Consider the following 18,959-nt stretch of genomic DNA (forward strand, 5'->3'; position numbering starts at 1 on the left):
GCATTGCAGAACTCAGCCGCCATCCATCCATCCTCCTACCTGTTCACCATCACCTTCCCATCGCATCCTCTCGACTCTCTTCGCCATGGCGCTTCTCAGGGCGCCGCTCGCATTGCGCCCTGGGACGCTGATGCCCTCGATAAAGTCGGGCATTCAGCGCACCGCCGCCGCCGCTTCGACCTCCATCCGCACTGCGCCATTCTCCTCTTCATCACATCGACCCGCAGGTCAAGGCTTCGTCATGCCCGACGACTACCTTGATAGGGCAGAAGCGGACAACGTCTCTGTCGGCCAACTTCGGCGCACACTCGTCAGCGAAAAGGACGTCCTTATCACCGGCCTTCCTACAACTGCCACTCCACTGGACATTCGCGCACTCGCCCGCGAGACCAAGACGTTCAACGACGTAGGCCGCATCGAGTTCATGTACACCAGATCCTTTCAGCCCACCGGCAAAGCGCTCGTCTCTTTCTCTGCGACCATGCGCGCTCGCATGTTCGAGGAAGATGCACACGGCCGCATCGTCGGCGGTAAGATGATCAAGGCCAATCTCCGCTCGGTCAAGCAACGTAAGGACTTCTTGCTCAAAGCGTACGGCAACTGGCCCGCAGACTATCAGATCCCCTTCGATCTCATCGAGTACGATACCGGAAAGCTCGTCCTCTTGCGTGGCATCCCGCAAGACACTTTCGAGGCCCGTCTGGAGGAGCGTCTCGCCCCCCGCTACGACCTCAAGCCACAGGACCGATGGCGTGCAAAGAGGATATCCTATGCCGGATACCTGCACGACTCCAAAGGCTACGGTGGTAGCCACGACGCTGTCCTCGGTGGTGTGCTCAAGCTTCCCAAGTCACACCCGGATGCTACTACCGCCAATTTCATCGTGCGCTGTGAGACCCAGTCAGAAGCCATGCGTCTAGTCAGGAGGTGGCACAACACCTACTTTGCTCCTCGAACCTTCGACATCCAGGACACTGGTGGACGGTACCGGGTCGCTGCTTCCGTTCTCTACTAATCGACCCCTCGGACCCGCATCAACAAAAGCATAAAGGGACATCTCAGGTGAGTCGCCTTCTTCAGCCAACACAGCGATCAGAGCAGTTCCCACAGAGATCCGTCCGCAGACCCCGACCATTCCCAGCTTGGCAGTGCTTCCCTTCGCGACGAGGCTATGCCGGCAGAGTCTCGAGATGCAGCGTCCTTGATGACGAAACAGTGCACAAGATACGCTTGCACCACATAGAGTTGCCTCCATGTCGTTTCCCGTCCTTCTCGCATCTTCTGCGCTGCTGCATCGTACCACACCGATGGGCCGTTCAGAAGTCGGAAGGAGGAAGCTTAGCCTCGAAGCGGATTGCATCCGACCCATGCCTTATACACAGCAGCAGCAGCAGCAGTGGCAGCAGAGATCCGACAAAGCAGCTAGACCGAGCCCCCCTTTCCGTTTCCCTCACTACCTTGTCTAGATCAAGAAAAGATACCAGACAGGGGGGGAAGCACGGGAGACAGCCACCTACAGCGAGGCGAGATCCCGTCGTCGATTGGGCAGCTTCGCCGCACGGCAGCCCCGGTCGGTGGCGTGGACCGCAAACCTAATGAGAAACAGGTTGCGCCCAGGGTCATTCTGACCTCAAAGCGCTGCGGGGTTGGCCTGCGATCCGGATCTCCTTCGTCGAGATCCAGGGGAAGGGTTGACCGCTCGTCGAGTCAGAGCCGTGTGCGATGTTTGGTACCCAAAATCGTCTTTCCGCGTCTTTTGAAGCTTGTTGATTCAGCGTCGGGTGGTGCCTCGATCCTCTTGCGAAGAAAAGCGCAAAGGCAAGGTGTCATCCACGATGGATCGAGAGTGATGAAACGACTGGGAAAGCTTGCTTTTGTGCGCTGAACTCGACTCGGATATCTCGACCACGACCTCTGTACAGACTGAAGAACGATGTATGACGACGTGACGACCACCGACCTCTACGACCTACGATGAAGAAGATGAAGATGACAGTGACCGGCACCCATGATATTTTGACATTGATTGGCTGTTGGATCTGAACGACCTCTAAGCAAGCGACAACTTTGGTGACGATGTCGGGCAGGTGTCCCCGCGGCCGGCTGTTCTGGTTCGGACCCTAAAATTCTTCACCTAATGCAAGGTCACCTGGAGAGCCTGGGGCCGGCTGTAGCGGGACACTTTGCTTTCGACCGGCTGTTCGCCCGACCCTTTCGACTGGCGTGCACCCACCCTCTGTGCAGACCTCAACGATCCCCGCTTCTTGACGTCAAGGACCATGAAGGCAAGATCGATTCTCGACGACGACGATGGATGGCTCCTGACGCGCCTTCTCGAGCCCGCTCTCGCTTCCGAGTGCTACGTGCCGGTTGAAACGATCGACTCAAAGATTGCACAGGATGCCCCATTCCGACTTCACAGATCGACTCTCCGGTGTCCGGTGCGTGTGTTTCTGGCGCCAACGCCCTCACTACCACCCTGGATGCAATCGTCTACAGCGACAATGGAATGCGCTACAGCATCGCGGCAAGCGTGGATTTCGCTTTGGCTTCAAAGCCAGCGTCCTTCGCCCCGAGGTGTTTCTGGCGTCGTCGCCCGACCTGATGCCCTCAAGCGGCGCCTCTCCCCCTCGAGTGACAGGATCTTTGCGGTATCGAACGAACGACTGATCAGCTCTGACAGCACCAGCGAACGCGATGCTACGGACCGTTGAACGTCTCGACCTCGACTCCTACGACCGACCGAACGACCCCTCATACCTGCTTGCCTGCTTGCTATGTTTCGACGACAACTTTGTTTAAACGACTGCGACTACAACAATGTGCTCTGGCGACCCACGTTGGGGCCGCCTGCAATCCCTTGTTGCAGGCTGCCTTTCTGGGTGGCTGCCGTCTTGTCCCGGCCAAAGCGATTTGGTTCTGGGATAAGGGAACAGGCGATTAGAAAGACCTGTTGCTCCCACTCGGTCGCTTGCAGGCTCCTTTGCTCGGTATTCTCTGCTGCTGCTGCTCCCACCCACACTGCTGCTGTCTCGACCTTCTTCACCTTTATTATGTCATATGTCGTCCTCCTTGCTTCACCCATCGACAAGCATCGACGCCCTCGCTTCGCTTTCCCTCCAGAGCTTTGCGAGTCAGGCTCCGGGTACCTCGGGTCGGACAGCGAACCGCCTTGTGCGACACTTTCACCGCAACTGGCTTACGTTCGGAACAAGGGAGGATTGCGCTCTGCAAACCTTTTACGGGTTGGCGCAAGAGATGCGAAAGGGATAGGAGACGACGTGCGAGCTGGTGCTTACACCACTGCTAGGGAACATCGATTGTCGATGGGCCCGCTGCGCAGCATACTTACAGAACAGAGATCTGAGACGCCCCGCATTCTCGACCGCTTTGCGCGCGCAAGCTGAGCGATGGACGTCGCCGTCGAGCTGGGTGTGGGCATGCTGACTCTTTGATGGTTGCTCGACTCGCTCGCTGTTGTTGTTGCTGGAACGACTCCTCGTCGACGCTTCGCCGACGAGCTTTGCATGCTGACGCGAAACCTTTCTTCATTCACCGCGCTGAACAGACTCTCTGCCCTATACTTAGTCACTGCTCTCGAACACATTTGTCTCTCTGCATCTGTATTTCTACTGCCATTCAATGCATTCTCCTCATCGACGCGAATCGACATCACACACATCCACACAAAGGTTGCGTTTGCCAACGCTCGGCATGCTGAGACTTTGCTATTCCATTCCGGTGCGCGAGGTCCAAGGATAGTCGCGTCCCGCCCTTGCCCGTGCTCTTCGTCCTGCTGCCTCACACATCTTCCTCGTCCCTATAATTCGCCATGGGATCCTCACTGACTCCGCCCTTGCCATCGCGATTGACCAAGCGGTACGCCTCGAGCTGCTCCTCGGTGACCTCTGTCTCCCCTCCCCTTTCGCGCCTGGAGCCGTTGACCTTGGCATTGATGCGCTCCGCATCCTTGACCCAGTCGGGTAGCGCTTCGAAGCGCCGCTGCTTCTCCTCGGCCAGCTTGGCGGCCAGCGCCGGGTCCTGCTTGGCACGTTCCTCCTCGATCGCTCGTTGCAGTGCGGAACGGTCGAGACGCGAGGAGACGTCGCCGTTGCCCAGGTCCTTGCGCGAGACGTAGGTTGACTTTGACGGCGGCGAGCGCGAGCGGTGACGATGGGAACGGCGAGAGTGACGACGACGATGACGCCCTCCAGAGTCTGAGGAGCTGTCATCTGACGGTGTGACAGACCGAGAGCGAGAGCGTGACGAAGAGACCGAGGCGGACCGCTCCCGCTTGCGCTCGCGCTTCTTGCTCTGCTTCGTCTCCTTCTCGACCACCTCCTTGACCTCGGCCCTGGGTTTGGGCGCAAACGTCGTCTTGCTCGCCTCGATCCCCGCCTCACCCGTACAATAACTGTTCCACACCCGACTCCGACAGCACGCATATCCCCATTCGGCCGCCTCCATGTAGAACCACGACCCCCACACCTGCGTATGGTTGTTCTCCAGCACATCTTCCTCCCACCTGCTCTTGGGCACCACCTTGTCCAACCCTTTCACCACCTTCCCCGCCTGGTTGTACTCCACATACTGCTCCGTTTGGCCCGTCAACAGTTCGCGTGGCAACGCATCAAAGTGTTCTGCTCCACCGTACTTGTCCAGGATACTACCCTTGGTTTGCTCCCTCAGTTTCTCCTTGCGTTGTTGGAATTCGCGGAACTGCTGCTCGTTGGCCGTTGGGTTGGCCTGCAGATTGAGATCGTTGCCCCTTGCCTCGGCCTGCCAGCTGAACAGCTGCAGATTCGCCAACGCCCCACTCTCGCTTCCTTGGGCACGAGCGAAGTTGTCGCCCGCATACTCCGCATCCTCGGGCCGAACGTTCGGATTCGGCGCCTCGCGCATCGTGCGCGTCTTGGGATCGTAGTACGCCGAGTTGACATCCAAGTTGTACAGGTACTTGGCGCGATCTTCGCGGATGCGGAGGTTGCGGATCGTCATGCGGTTGTCGACCTTCTGCCCCACCGCGTCTGCTTTGTCCGCGTACTTTTCGTCGTCGCTGTCGTCGCTGTCGTCCGAGCTGAAATCGAGGGCGTCGGGATCGGTCGATTTGGACTGTTTCTGCGCAAGACGCTTGGCGTGTTTAAGATCGGACGAGGTGGCGTTGTCGATCTGCTCCTCTTTGAGGCGTCGACGTTCGGCTTCAATCGCTTCGAACTCCTCGACGACCTTCTTGTGCGATGAGGGGTCGTAGCCGTTCCACCGATCTCGCTTGGCAGCGTAGTCCAACCCTGCCACTTCTTGCAGCGCGTGGTCTCCAGCGAGGGTCTTGCCGAGCTTCTTCGCTCCCTTTTTGCGAGGTCGTTCGAGACAGTCCCGTGTCTTGTGCGACATGGATCCGCAATTCTCACACGCACCCTTGCGGAACTTCTTTGCCACCACCTCGTCCCCCACTGACGAGGAGCCACGTTGGTACCAGTCGTTGATGCCCGCCTTGACGGCGTTCGGGTCGATCGGCTTCTTCTGGTGCTTGAGCGAGCGCGAGCCGGTGTCCATGTACCAGGGTGCCTGGGCCATGTACGAGGGCACGTGCGGGTTGATGATGTTGCCATCCTCGTCGAGTTCTGCGGGGGCACGGCCGGCTTTGCGGTCCTCCTCGAGATCCTTTTGGCGTCGGAACTCGGAGCGGGAGAGCTTGCCGGGTGGGGCAGCGCTACTGGCCGCACCGGCTGCGGATGTGGATGGTGCCGACATGGTGACAGACGTCTGCGAGTGCGAGTCGGTGATGGACGGTATGGAAGTAGGGGAAGAAGGAGGGAGCGACAGGGTCTCATTGAAACTTCAGCTCAGCTCCACCTCGATTTTTCTGAGATTGTGAGGTCGACAGATTCAATGACACGAGAGAAATTCCAAACTCCGCGATCCGAGAAGACGCGCTTTCCGAGGCACACAAGGCACAGACAGCTAAAGGCGCAGTCGATGTCGTCGACGCTCGCTTTCATCTTCTCACCCAACCCCTCCGTGACGGACAGCGCTATGCAGCGCCTAGATCTCTGACCTCCTTCACGTTCGTTTCTGTCGTAGAAACGGCATCACGCTCCTTTCGTCAAACCACCAATGACCCACGTCTAGCAAGACCGTCAAGATGCAGCATTCGTCCTCGGACCAGGGCTCTTCGTCGCAGAACTCGGCGGCCAATACCAATGGCGGGATCCGCATAGCTGGTGTCGCGAGTCGCACACCGTCTGCTTCTGCCTCGGTGGTCCCTTCGCCCTCAACGCAGCCAGCAAAGGAGGCGTCCTCGCCGATCAAGCTCGATAGGGACAGGCACGCCGCACACCGTCTACCTACGAGACCGATGCAGCCAGGAGCATCAAGAGCAGCAGAAGCGCCATCCCGACCGGCAGCACAGCGCCCGCAGACGGTGCAGCGTCGAGGGAGCGGCAAGTTTACAGCGCCACCTGCGGATGATGAGGAGGAAGAAGGTGCGATCGACGATGCTCCGAGATCTTCGTCCAGGTCAGGATTCAGGCCGCCTCCGCCAAAGACTCCACCGCATCCATCAGCTGGGGCTCGCGCGCCGAGCGACGAGCGAGCTTCGGGGAGGGATCAGCGCCGACCAGGGTCGTACCAGCCACGCTCACCCTCACCGCCACGGAGACCTCAAACTCTTGCTCCTTCGCACGCGAGCCATCTTCGCAGCCCTTCACCACCGCGCAGTAGCAGAGACGACAGCAAACCCGCGCCGCACTCGCATCACGACGACCGACACCATCGCCAGCAAGGCGATCGCAGGGAATACGATAGGTCCCGTCATGAGGCGGGCAACGGCGCTCCAAGCCATCGTGCCAGGGACGACCGCTATCCTGCCGCAAGCTCGCGCGACTGGGGCCGCGGGCCGCAGGACCCTGCACGAGGCTGGGAGGACGATCGCCGTGACGACCGTAGCTGGAGCGATCACAGACGGCCGGAGCGACAGTGGGGGCGGGAATCTGAGCGACGAAACGATCGAGGCGAGCGCGAGCGACCGAGGGAGCATGAGCGGTACGGTGACCACAGAGGCGGCGAGCACCCGCGCGACAGGCCATACGAGAGGAATGGACGGGACAGAGTACCGTCTCCACCCGCCGCGGCGAGAGAGCAGCGATATGCCGGATGGTCACCGACACCACCAGATACGCAGCCATCCAGCACAGCCTCGAATGGCAAGCATGGTGAAGCAGCACTACCCCCACGACCTCAATTCCGGATGGGACGAGCTGCACCACCACCACCGCTCCTCTCGCACGCGGAGCGTCCACCTCCACCCACTGTCTCGCGGGATGCCGAGCCGACGGCGCTCAAACGTCCTCGCTCGCGCTCTCCGCCCGCTGGCTTGCTGAAGCGCAAAGCAAACTTCAACGCGGTCGTCCCGCCCACGATCGCCCCTGTCAGCGACAAGGAAGGTGAGACCGACAACGTGGCACCTGGCGCACCCATCCCACCCAGGATCGATAGCATGCAGTCTCCCGTCCTGCCGGTCCCTTCGCGGGTGGGATCCGAGTCGGTCGCCAACACCGCTCCACCTAGCAGCCGACCGGGTTCCGTGCATCCTACCGCCACCGCTACTGCACCCTCAGCGACAGTCGCAGCAGATGCCAACTACGACGCGACGTGCGATGCGCTGGACGACTTTTCCGTCCCCTCTGTTCGTCTCTCGTGTCTTCCACGCAAGCTACCCGACGCACCGCCACTCACCGGTCGCGAGCGACGCAAGCTTCGCGCACCACGCATACCGCTCCACCAGCGCAAGTTTGTCGGCTGCTCCTCGCTCGACGATTACGAGATCTCGATCAAGCTCGGTCAGGGTACGTTCGGGGAAGTTCTCAAAGGTCGTCAGATTCTCACTGGCACCTCTGTCGCGCTGAAAAAAGTGACGATCCACGATGCGAAGGACGGACTGCCCATCACGGCGTTGCGCGAGATCAAGCTGCTCAAGAAACTGCATCACCCATCGATCGTTCCGGTGATCGATATGGCTTTCCGCCCGTCCACCGAACGGGGCAAGTTGGGCGACGTATACATGGTCGAACCGTACATGGATCACGATCTTAACGGTATGCTGGAAAACCCCTCGATAAGGTTGGAGCACAGTCAGATCAAACTCTACATGCAACAGCTGCTCGAAGGAACGCTGTACTTGCACAAGAACCGGATCCTCCATCGAGATATGAAAGCGGCCAACCTGTTGATCAACAACACGGGTCAGTTGCAGATCGCGGATTTTGGTCTGGCAAGACCGTACCGGGATCCGGGACAGAGTTGGACGGGCAAAGGTTGGACGGGGGGTACGCATCGGTATACGAACATGGTCGTGACGCGATGGTATCGTCCACCCGAGCTGTTGGCGGGGGAGAAGCGATATGGACCTCCGATCGATATGTGGGGGATCGGATGTATTTTGGCCGAGATGGTGATGGGCAAACCGTTGTTCAAGGGGACCAGCGAGATTAACCAGTTGGAGCTTATTGCCAAGTTGTGTGGAAGTCCGAACGAGACAAGTTTTCCAGGATGGTCGACGTTGCCGGGTGTTAAGGATGCCGATCCGACCGGGAGACCCGATCCACACCCAGAGATCCCAGGTCAGCACGCATTCGGCGATCACCCCCGTCGGGTGAAGGAACACTTTCGGACGGTCTACGACGCCGGTCCCGGATGCGCCGATTTGATCGACAAGCTCCTGGTCCTGGATCCGAGGAAGAGGTTGACGGCGCAAGAGGCATTGGAGCACGAATGGTTCTGGACTAAACCGTATCCGGCTGACCGGGGCAGTTTGCCCAAGTACGAGCATAGTAAGGAGATTGATAGGGGGAGGAGGGAGTGGCGGCCTGCGCCGGCGGTCGCACCGGCGGCGGCGGTGCAGGTGGGGCCAGTCGGCGGAGCGGGGGTGGGGATGGGCGGCAGACCGGGGATGGGCCAGATGCCGTATCCTGCCCAACAGCAGCAGGGGAGACCGTATGCGAGACCTGCGCCGGCGTACGCACCGAATGGCGGAGGGATGCCCGACCCGGCGAGTGGATGGGATCGGCCTGCGCCGGGACGACATCCGTTCCCCGGACCGCTAGGTGGGCAGGGAAGGTTCCCTCATCCGAACGCGCAACGGCCAACTCATCCGTATCCACAGCCGCAGGGACAGGGGCAGTTCAGACAGCATGCGCTGCCAGCTAGACCTGACGGCCCGCCGAGGAACGGCGCGGGTGGGCCGAGCGGACACAATCCCTACTCGTAGCGACAAAGGCGGCCGAGGTTTCACGTGGACGATGAGGGTGGCAATGACAAGCTTACCTTGGATGATGTGCGACATGAGAACCTGTGCGGCGCAGAGCGAGTGAGGGACATTGCGGGTTGCACGGAAGACGGTCGAATCACAACTTCGGCACAGTGGATCAGGAATGGATGAAGTAAACGAAAGTGATGATTCCCCAAGGGACGGGTGAAAACGAATGTGATATGGCCGCTGTTGGGCAGGTCTGCAAAAGTGATCGGATACGAAGTGGCATACGAAGAGAAAAAAGAAGTGGCTCAACGAGAAGAGAGCTTAGGCACCGCCAAAGGTACTAGAGGCAATCGAAGCGTCGTCGTCGTCGTCGCTCTGCTCCGCGTCTTGGGTGCGAAAATCTCGCTCGTCGTCCTCATCGGCCAGATAGATGCTCGCCGAGAGAGGGCTCACCGTTAACGGCAGAGAGATGGTCGTCTCCTGCCCGTACTCCTGAGATGGTCTGAAGGACGGAGTCGCGGAAGGCTCCGGGGTGGGCGGCTGAGCGACGATGGTTGGGACTGTGGTGTGGCTGTCGGATCGCAGCTCCGTGCCGAAGAGCTTAACTGTTCGAATGCTGCGTACGTTCCCACATTCCTGTGTTCCCGGTGCAAGGCGATTGGAGCTAGACAAACGCACCTGTCCGGCCTGCGGGGCTGGGCTGGAGGAACGACGACGCTGGTCGACTTGAGAATAAAACTGCTGCCGGAGACGCTGCCTTCTCGGCATCGAAGCTTCGCCCACGGTGCCAAAGTCTTCTGCGTCAGATTCGCCTTGAAGCTTTGTGAGCTCCTCTCTGGCTTCACACTCTCGAGCATACTGGTAAGTGTGCGCCTGATTGATGCAGCTCTGACGCTTCTCCGCAAGAATGGGTCCTTCGTATGTCCAAAAGCCAGACTCTATCGAGCTGTGAACGTCGTAATGCCGCTGAGAAGCGGACTCGTCAGCCGCGTTCATGTGGCAGTAGAATCCCCGAATGGGTAGAGCGTGCGATGAGATGAGCGAGTCCAGCACTAACTGAGCGCTCGGCGATGTTCTTGGCGCTTGATTGCTGTCGCTGATCGTGTCGAGAGTCAGGTCAGTCTCGAAGCCTGGTCGGCGCTTCCGGGCCGCTGCTTCGTCTCGAGACTTCGGAAAACGCCAGGCAGAAAGAGAGCTCGGCTTGGTATCCCCGACGCGGTCTCGCGAGAACGGCGAGAACGCCCATCCCAAGGATTTTGTTCCAGCTTTTGGCTCTTCCTCGCTCAGACTCGCTGGGCGGAAAGTCGATGCCGGCGAGGTCACCGTATCCGACGCGTGCGAGATATCAGGCTTCGATCCATCCGGGACGGCGCAAGCTTTGCGACCCTGTCCAGATACATTGGTGGAGGAAGACGAACGGAAAAGTCGTACTGCAGCCGCGACGTGAGCCGCGATCTTGTCGGCTGTTGCGCATTCGTTGGGGTGCTGGTCCTTGTGGAGATTCGCCTTCGACCTCGCATGTTGTCTCGGTGAGGAAAAAGCCGGTACGCATACGTATGCGCTTCGAGCATTGTTCCAGACCGATTCCTGATCGTCGCCAATGATGGAGTTTCTTGCCGAACCAGCAGACGATTGGTGCGAAGTGTTTGATTGCCGTTCGGAGGCATGTTTGCTAAGCAAGCCGCTTGTGTAGGTCTCGCTTGTCTCCTTGCTAGCCGAATTGATGAGCGCCCGCGAAGAATTTTGATGCTTCAGCTCCGGGACAACCTTGGTCCGTCCACTCGCTACTCGATGAGACTGAACAGAGTCTCTCCTCGAGGTCTCCCTTCCGGCGCCTTGAAGCTGGCTGTGCGAGACGCCTGCATGACATTCGACGTCTACCTCGGGTCGATGCTCAGGAAGTGTGAGAGAGGCAAGCATCGTTGCTAGCTTTACTTGAGATGCGGGGAAGAGCAGGAAAGGTGCGAAAAGATTAAGACAATTGATGTAGTAGAGGACCGTGAAGCTCACTGCCGAGACCATCGTGGCCACGCCTTGCTTCGAGCTGGCTACTTGAGGATCGTTCGGATAGTCGCGAGTGAAGACACAGAGCAAATAGACCTGTTGTGTGGCACAGGTCATCAGCATCAAAGTTCGGGAACGGGTCAGTGGTCCGTAGTGACCTGTCTCGCGCCAGAGCAGCAGTTTGAGGGTACTTACTGAGTGGGTCCCGAAGACGAAGCACTGAAGCATGATCATGACGTGGTCGATGATGCAATTGAAGAGGAAACGGCAGACAGCGGCATAGCCTTCGTTGCTGGCAAGATCTCCATGCAGCGTATCCAGATCCCATGGGGCCGGGCATGAGTCCCTACGTGTTCGTGGCCCCAGACGCAGCCTCGTGGCGTCAATGTCGCCCAAAGAAGCCGCACGAACATCTTGATGCACAGGAAAGACGCCGTAACTTTCTTGCTTCGATCCCTTCCTATCTCGGGAGGAGAGGCCTTGAGTTGGCTTCTCGGTGAGCAGATTGCCAACCTGAACGCTCCGTGTGGGGAATGAAGCCGGTCTGGCATGGAAGACTGAGTGTGATCGGCCGTGAGTGTCGCCGACCTCGTAGGCGAGCGATTCGGGCGTCGAGGAGCGCGAAGCTGGCTGCGAATCGTCGGCAGGAGGAGAGGGAAGAGGTCCAGTTGGTGCGGGCGTTGGAGGAGGCGTTCTGATCATCCCGTAAGGAGGTAGGCTGAATCGGTGATGGTGTGTTATAGACCATGGAGAGGTCGGGGTCGGGGTCTGTGGTGCTCCCAGAGGCATGGTGAATCGTGCTGCGACCGACGGCAACGCCGCCACCGTAGGAAAGTCCATCGGCGCGGCATCTTTGTCTACGTAATGTGACGACGGAGACTTTCGCAGCTGAGCCAGCTCTTTAGCTACCCTCCTGGATAGCAAGACGAGAATGACCAGATAGCCCAGAGCAAGAGTATATCCGTTCAAGACGACGAGTACGTGTATGCACTGCTGCCACTTTTTGCAGCACAGTGACTCTTTGTACGCCTCCTTGACTATGTTGAGCAGCAATATTCTCGCGGTCTCGTCGACCCGAGGAATGCCATAGTTGAGAAGTTCGTCGAATCCAGGAAGAAGAGCGAATCCTTCATGGACACCTACGCGGAAAGCGTTAATCCTGCTCAGACTCGATGCAATGCTGAATTTGCAGGTGAGACCAATTACGACCGCACCTACGTAGTAGAGGACGACGGTGCTGTTCCACATCCAAGGAGGGACGTTGGGAAGGAGTAGAGCGATGTAGCCGATCGCTGCGAAATAAGCGGTCGAGTAGATGGCAAACAGCATGAAGGTGTCGAGTAAGGCTGGTTCGAGAAGCGGAGGAGCTGCGAATGCTCCGCGCGCGAGGTAGCTCTCGATGACCTGGAGACAGAGCAGGATGACATATGCGCTGGTAAAGAGAAGGTGACAATTGACGCAAGAGGCCGTGATGAAACGACCCATACGCATGTGGTCGCTTGTTTGGAGCTTGCCCGGGGAGGTTGTCGTCGAGCCTAGTCGTATGGCCTGTTCGCCGCGCTTCTGTGCTTCTGCAGGCTTTTTCGAAGAGAGCGTTCGTTTGACTCGGTACGGTCGATGTTCGAGCTTGAACAGCCAGAAGGGAGTCGGACTCTTATGAGATCGGTAGGTCCGCAGAGCCAGCGTAACCGAGAAGAAACAAAACAGGTTGATTGCGTTGAGGGTCCACGTGAGCTGCCAGTAGCCCTTGGGGTAGATTTTGAGCGCGAGGGCGTCAACAAACGTCAACATTTCGCGAGCGGAAGCGTTGGCGGCGAGTGGAAAGCCAGGCGCATCTGGACTCAACTTGCGCAGCACCTGCGCAATGTCTGGCAGAGCATCCGGAAGCGACGTGGGAACGTCCATTGTGGCCGAAAGGTTCAGTGAGGGATGAACAGGAGAAAAAGAAGGTCGAGGGACGAAGGCTGGGGAGCAGTGATGATCCTCCGCTGTCAAGATGGGGAAGGTGTAAGGACAGTGCAGGCCAGGAGGGACGGTGAAGAGATCAAGCGGGCAAGGTGGATATCGCCTCGAGAGTAGCCACCTTATGTACGATGCTGCTTAGCGTTGAGCTAAAGCTGCCGCTCTGGAGGCTCGGGTCAAGAGTCGAGCGCTCTCCTGGCTCTTATTGTTTCGAAAGCAGGCTGCGACATGTGATCAACGCTAAGACTCGAGAGATTGCGATGCCCGAAGGATCACGTACGAGGGGGACCAGAGCGGGATTTTGCGTTGGGTGAAAGGTCGGAACCTGATAGCGGTGTCTCGAGCTTTCGTGAGAGCGCGCCCTGACATGTAAGAGTCGGACACTTCGGCAGATCCATCATGGCTCGTACGCAGAAGGGAAGAGGGCGACACGTTTCGAGGGGAAAGAGACCCGAGGTGGTGGTCTAAGCAGAAGATCTGACCATGCGACAGGCCCATGCCGGCAGGACGGGGCCTCGATTTCATTTCCCGGAACCGCCTACTGAAAGCGACGAACACGGGGCCAGTGGACGCACTGTGTACAATGGATGCGAAAGCTGTGTCAGCTTAGATGTCCCTTGATACCGATATGGTCTAGAACATAGCTACGCCCACTGTGTGCTGTTACTTGACATGTTTCAGACCTGTGACTTCATAAAAGCATTGGCCGGAGCAGCTAAAGCTAAGTTATGGCAAGGGTCAAAGCTTGCTTGCGGGGCAATACTCCTGACCACGCCGTTGTGTGACCTGCAAGATTTGCATCTATGGTTCTTTCACAATGTCCTCTTTCTGGTCTCAGGCGAAACTTTTCAGCCCGTTACGATCTACGCCAAGGGGGCCATGAGCAGTCGAACAAGGCAACGGCGATCAGGGCGTAGGGCATCTTCGCGCTAGCGCCACAAACAGACGTGTTCGGTCTGCAACAGAGCTCGCCGCTGCACCTTGCCAATTCGGTCCCATTGCGGCCAACAAATGTGCGCTTTCACTGCCCCCTGCCGATGCTCTATGACCGCTCATATAATAGTATCGCGTTGTACCGTCATGGTCACTATCACATGAACATGCATACATGTCTGAGGAGGTGCGTGCGGTCACTTCATATTGGACACGGATCGTGCTTGAGCGAGTCTGCACTAGTCCTCTTTCCAGTGCGTCTGGCCTGCACCCCCAGCTCGTCCTGCGACATTGGGGCACTTTGACCCCCCGAGAGACTGCAGAACGCCGATCAGACGCTCGCGCTGAACGCATTGCTCACCACCATGAACCTGCCGTCATTTCTCAGTCACGCAATCAGATTCTTCGCAAAGAAGAGGGGGGAACAAAGCAACTTCGAAAACGTCTCGATTCCTGTCATCCTATCTACATGGTGACTTTACTTGACGAGCTGTTGGAGCTTTCCGCTCTTCTGGGCGTCAAGCAAGTCGGAGCAGCCACCGAGATGCTTCTGGTTGATGAAGATGTTGGGGACGGTTCGCTGGCTGGTCTTTTCCTGGAGGTAAGCCTGTGCACCACACAGATTGTAACACTTTCTCTGTCAGCTTCATCATCTTCTTTGCTTCCAAATCGGGAATGCTTACCTGGATGTCGGAGCCTTCGGAGCCCATGGTGTCGAGTTCGAGGATGCCGACCTTGGACTTGTCCAGGCCGAGCTTGTCGATGACACTCTTGGCCTGACTGCAGTAAGGGCAGTAGCTCTTGCTGAACACAGCAACGAGGTGCTCCGAGATGAGCTTCTCAGCGGCTTGCTTGGCGGCCATCTTGCGCGAGTCGTCGAGTTGAGTCCAGGCGGGTTTGCTGCCGAGGACGGAAGATGCGATGGAAAGTGCGGAACCTATGGTTGCAAATCGAAACACACCTATGAACGATAGATGTGTGAAGCGGTTATGAACGTGGTGGATGATCGACAGGAAAAAGGAAGAGATGGAGCTTAGACCAAGAAGTGACGTTGACGGATCACCGAAAAGCCGGTGTTGCTTACCGCGCCTTTTCTGCAATGTGGAGGCGCGTGCCCTACACTGCTCTGGTGCCTGAGAATCCCACACTCAGCCGGCCGGCTTAATTCCGCTCTTGCACCATCACTCCTTATAATCCATTCAACGTCAGCCGCCGCCCACTCACAGCCATTCGTGTTATCGTGTACAGAATGCGATGGATTGGAAAGGAACAAGACTAACGAGAATGCTGATAATGAAAAGAAACCAAGATACAGAGATGCTACTCGAGCATCTGATGATAGGGGAAAAGAGCTGCGAGATCGTGTGTTGCAGTCAAAGGGTATGTTGATGGCCACAAGGAAACCGTCCTCATCGTCGTGGCATCTCTATTCGATCTAGGGGATCAGGAGACAGTGCATCCGCTGTTGAACCACCAGCTCTGTCGGAGCTGTTCGATCCAGTGCACCACCAGACACAGTCGAAGTCGGCGACTGCGGATGGGGAGCAGCTTAGCCTTTTCGTGCTCGTCGATGGGCATCACGAGCGCCATCCAGTATCCGAGCCTTTCGACTTCGTCAGCACTGGGCATGGGACCGTAGGTGTGGTTGAGACGGGACAGCAGCCACGGTGCTGAGCCAGAGCGGAGAGTCTCGATGAAGGTGGTGCAAATGTCGGTGAGCTCCTCAATTGATGGCTCCGCAGGAACAGGCTTGAACGGGAGCAAGCCGGCTTCATCCGCATTGTCGTCATCGTTATCATGCTCGACGCGCTCAGCGCTGCTGCGGGAAGCAGTCGTGCCGCTGGCCTGCATAGGCTGCGCTTCTGATTGCTGCTCAGAGCGTGTGTCAGCTGAGCTCGAATTGCGGTAGATGGATAGCGCGTCGCTCTCAGCCCTAGGCATGTCCGGTCGAGCAGAGACAGCGTCGGATGCCGGCTGTCCTTCCTCGCTGCTGGGCTGCGTTCGCACAGGTGCAGACGAAGAAGGTGCCATGGGACAGGCTCGCGGGCGTTCGACTGCCTCCGCCGCCTTCTTGCGCTCCAGCTCGGTTCGACGCACAAGCACCGCTCGTTCCAGCTCGGCCTCTTCCTCGAGCGAGATGTCGTCCACTCGTTCGACGCGCCCGACCGTGTAGCCGTCCAGCGACCCCTTTTCGAGCAGTCGGAAGCGATACGAGCCCACGGTCTCGAGCATGCTGCGTCCATCGGCGAGCATCTGCACCGACTTGATCTCCAGCATCGTGCCGTACTCTTCTGTGCCGCCGTTGTTCCTGGATGGCAGAACCATGCCGAATCGCGGATTGCCGCTCTCGAGGCAACGACGTACCATGAGCCGGTATCGCGGCTCGAAGATGTGCAAAATTGTGGGCATCCCCGGGAACGCAAGAGTGCAGACAAAGATCGGTGTCGACAATCGAGCTTCGCGCTCCTCCTGCTCGATGGCGGTCTTGCGCTGCTCGTAGAGGCGCTTGAACCCGTAATGATGGGGTGCCGATTCGGGATCGTCGTCCACGATGAGACCAGCTCGACGACCTCCACCCATCGACGCGTCTGCGCCTTCGTCGGAGCCTAGAGCGATGGAGATGCCTGCGTAGGTGCTCGTAGCCGTCATCTTGGCTTCCTGCGTTGAGTCTGAGTCGATACCGTCATCGTCAGAAAACGTGGCGGTGTCAGAGGTGAGAATCTTGAGCAGAGCCGTGTTGGGACGATGATCCTGGAAGAAGGAGAAGTTGGGCATATCCGCTCGGCAAAGTGGGCACCGATCGCCATGGTCGAGACTGCGGGCAAAGCATGATTTGCAGAAGGTGTGACCGCAGGGCGTTGTGAGAGGATCGTAGAGCAGCAAATAGCAGAGCTGGCACTCCAGCACCTCGACAAGCTCCGAGTGCAGCGTTGCGACAGACTGGATGAGCGGTTCGCCGTTGACTCCAGTTCGGGAGGACAAGGCTAGACTGTGCTTGGCCTCGATGGCACGACGCTGACTGTCGATGTCGGTGTCAGCATCGCTGGCAGTGCTGGCTGCGCTGTGGGCTTGAGCAGCACGGCGACGACGCACAGCATCCACCAATGCTTCACGGCCGTTGGCGCGTTGCAGCGTGGTGCTTGCGGTCGAATCTTCCGTGCTCCAGCCTGAATCCAAGTGACGCAGAGTTGCCTGGTCCGACGGCTCTGCCAGCTCTGCTCTGGCAACTTTGATGTCTCCGTGAGATCGACTGTCTTTCGAAGACGAGTTGGCGCCCGAGGTGCTCTCGTCACTAGGTCGTCCACGACGGCGCTTCAGATGAGCTTTGCCGCGCCTGCGACCTGCGTTGCTCGAAACGAGCGGTCGCGAGTAAGCACCTCCGACTCGATCGGGCCAGAAGCGATCGCTGTTCTCCTCTTCGCTGCCCTCGAAATCAGCGCCGCCCTGCATAGTCCAGCCGGCCGCTTCGTCGTCGACGTAAGCGGCTAGACTGCGAGGTAGGCCGCGATAGGCGGACGATTCGTGCGCAGTTTCGGTGCTGCTATCCTGATTGCTCCCGGTCGTGGAATTGTCATCCGAGTCCGAGGCGGCGGCACGCACACCTCCGACGGTACCGCTCTCGAGTTCCGACTCGTTCTGACCGAAGATTCCCATTCCAGCGTGCGACATGCTGGATCGGTGGGAGCGACGAGCGGACAGAGATGCAGAAGCTTGAGCCCGAGCCCCTTGTCTGCCATGCGTCGCCCTTTGACTGCGCGCGCTCGCTCGTGCTCGAAGGCCGAGTGTAGAAGTTGCGGAGGCATGATGACTCTGGGTTCCGCGAGCAGTGCTGCCACGCCTGGAAGAATGGCGAGACCTCGAGCTGCTGCCCGACGAGGGTCCGCTGGAGCCAGGCAGACTGCGTCGCTGACGAGGAGGTCGAGGCAGGGGGGAAGAGGCGTATCGCATCAGGATGGCGACGGCTTTGCTGAGGGTGACGTCGGTGCGAAGCATGTTGCTGGTCGCCAAGGATGGCAGAAGAGTGGTGGCGGTCTGGTGATGAGCGCTGGCGTTGTTGGGCTCGACACCCTGCGGCGGCACGGCAAAGAGATGTGCTTTGGATCGAGTCTGAGGGCCAATGACGGTCAGTCGAAGAGGGTGGTCTGCGACACCCATGACAAAGCCATCGACAGGCGGTGCTCCCGGTCCGATGTCTTGTGAGTCTACCGGAAGCCTTTCTGTGTAGGTGGGGATGAGACCATATCGAGGCTGATGACCAGCCCAAACGCCGATTCCGCGTCCAACAGCGGAGCGTGGGCAGCCTTGTGCAGGGCAGGGTACGGTCATGGGGCTAAGAGGAAGACGCGGAGGAAGATGAGTGAGACAAGGAAGTGGCCGCACATCCTCCTCGGAGGGAATGGATCGGGGCAGCACATGATCCTTGATACATTGGAGACACGACGAATGGCCGCAAGGCAAGGTCACGGGGTCTTGCACAGGTCGGTGACAGCCTTGGCAAGTGGCGAGGGTCAAGAGGACAGTGGCAAGTTCGCGTGCGCGTCGGCGTTGCGCAGCAGTTGGCAGACGAAGTTGGACCTGTTGCTGTTGTTGCAAGCGCGACGAGCCGGGCGCTGCTTGTGTGGCAGACGAGAGTGTCGACGAGGACGTAAGGGCGGCAGCTTGCCTTTCCTGTGCGTGTGTCGCGGATGTCGAGATCTGACCGGCGGCATGTGCAACGTCGCTCGACGTAGGAGCAGCTTGACCCATCATGCTGAGAGTAGAAGCGGTCGCAGGTGTTGCTGAGGTGGATTGTCGCGGCGATGTCATG

At 58.6% G+C, this 18,959-nt stretch overlaps 6 protein-coding genes across 6 annotated transcripts; 2 read left to right on the top strand and 4 right to left on the bottom strand.

Annotated features, from left to right (window-relative positions):
- Positions 1 to 85: 85 nt before the first annotated feature.
- Positions 86 to 1,015, top strand: PSEUBRA_001171 (Nucleotide-binding, alpha-beta plait; the record flags this gene model as incomplete). The annotated part of the gene is made up of 1 exon (XM_016434433.1): positions 86 to 1,015. One exon carries the CDS (start codon positions 86 to 88, stop codon positions 1,013 to 1,015), a length of 930 nt encoding a protein of 309 aa, XP_016294207.1.
- A 2,786-nt stretch (positions 1,016 to 3,801) lies between these two features.
- Positions 3,802 to 5,751, bottom strand: PSEUBRA_001172 (Pre-mRNA splicing Prp18-interacting factor; the record flags this gene model as incomplete). Its single annotated transcript, XM_016434449.1, has 1 exon — positions 3,802 to 5,751. The coding sequence occupies one exon, from the start codon at positions 5,749 to 5,751 to the stop codon at positions 3,802 to 3,804; it is 1,950 nt and encodes a 649-aa protein (XP_016294208.1).
- Positions 5,752 to 7,495: 1,744 nt separating this feature from the next.
- Positions 7,496 to 9,204, top strand: PSEUBRA_001173 (Protein kinase domain protein; the record flags this gene model as incomplete). The annotated part of the gene is made up of 2 exons (XM_016434440.1): positions 7,496 to 9,101; positions 9,188 to 9,204. The coding sequence occupies 2 exons, from the start codon at positions 7,496 to 7,498 to the stop codon at positions 9,202 to 9,204; spliced, it is 1,623 nt and encodes a 540-aa protein (XP_016294209.1).
- A 370-nt stretch (positions 9,205 to 9,574) lies between these two features.
- On the bottom strand, positions 9,575 to 13,162 carry PSEUBRA_001174 (uncharacterized protein; the record flags this gene model as incomplete). The annotated part of the gene is made up of 2 exons (XM_059464532.1): positions 9,575 to 11,353; positions 11,453 to 13,162. The coding sequence occupies 2 exons, from the start codon at positions 13,160 to 13,162 to the stop codon at positions 9,575 to 9,577; spliced, it is 3,489 nt and encodes a 1,162-aa protein (XP_059320882.1).
- A 1,468-nt stretch (positions 13,163 to 14,630) lies between these two features.
- PSEUBRA_001175 (Glutaredoxin) lies at positions 14,631 to 15,015 on the bottom strand (the record flags this gene model as incomplete). Its single annotated transcript, XM_016434458.2, has 2 exons — positions 14,631 to 14,759; positions 14,836 to 15,015. 2 exons carry the CDS (start codon positions 15,013 to 15,015, stop codon positions 14,631 to 14,633), a joined length of 309 nt encoding a protein of 102 aa, XP_016294211.2.
- A 580-nt stretch (positions 15,016 to 15,595) lies between these two features.
- Positions 15,596 to 18,958, bottom strand: PSEUBRA_001176 (Peptidase S16, lon N-terminal; the record flags this gene model as incomplete). Its single annotated transcript, XM_059464533.1, has 1 exon — positions 15,596 to 18,958. One exon carries the CDS (start codon positions 18,956 to 18,958, stop codon positions 15,596 to 15,598), a length of 3,363 nt encoding a protein of 1,120 aa, XP_059321121.1.
- Position 18,959: the final 1 nt, after the last annotated feature.

Source organism: Kalmanozyma brasiliensis (assembly GCF_000497045.1).
Source record: "Kalmanozyma brasiliensis GHG001 unplaced genomic scaffold PSEUBRA_SCAF12, whole genome shotgun sequence".
NCBI lineage: Eukaryota > Fungi > Basidiomycota > Ustilaginomycetes > Ustilaginales > Kalmanozyma > Kalmanozyma brasiliensis.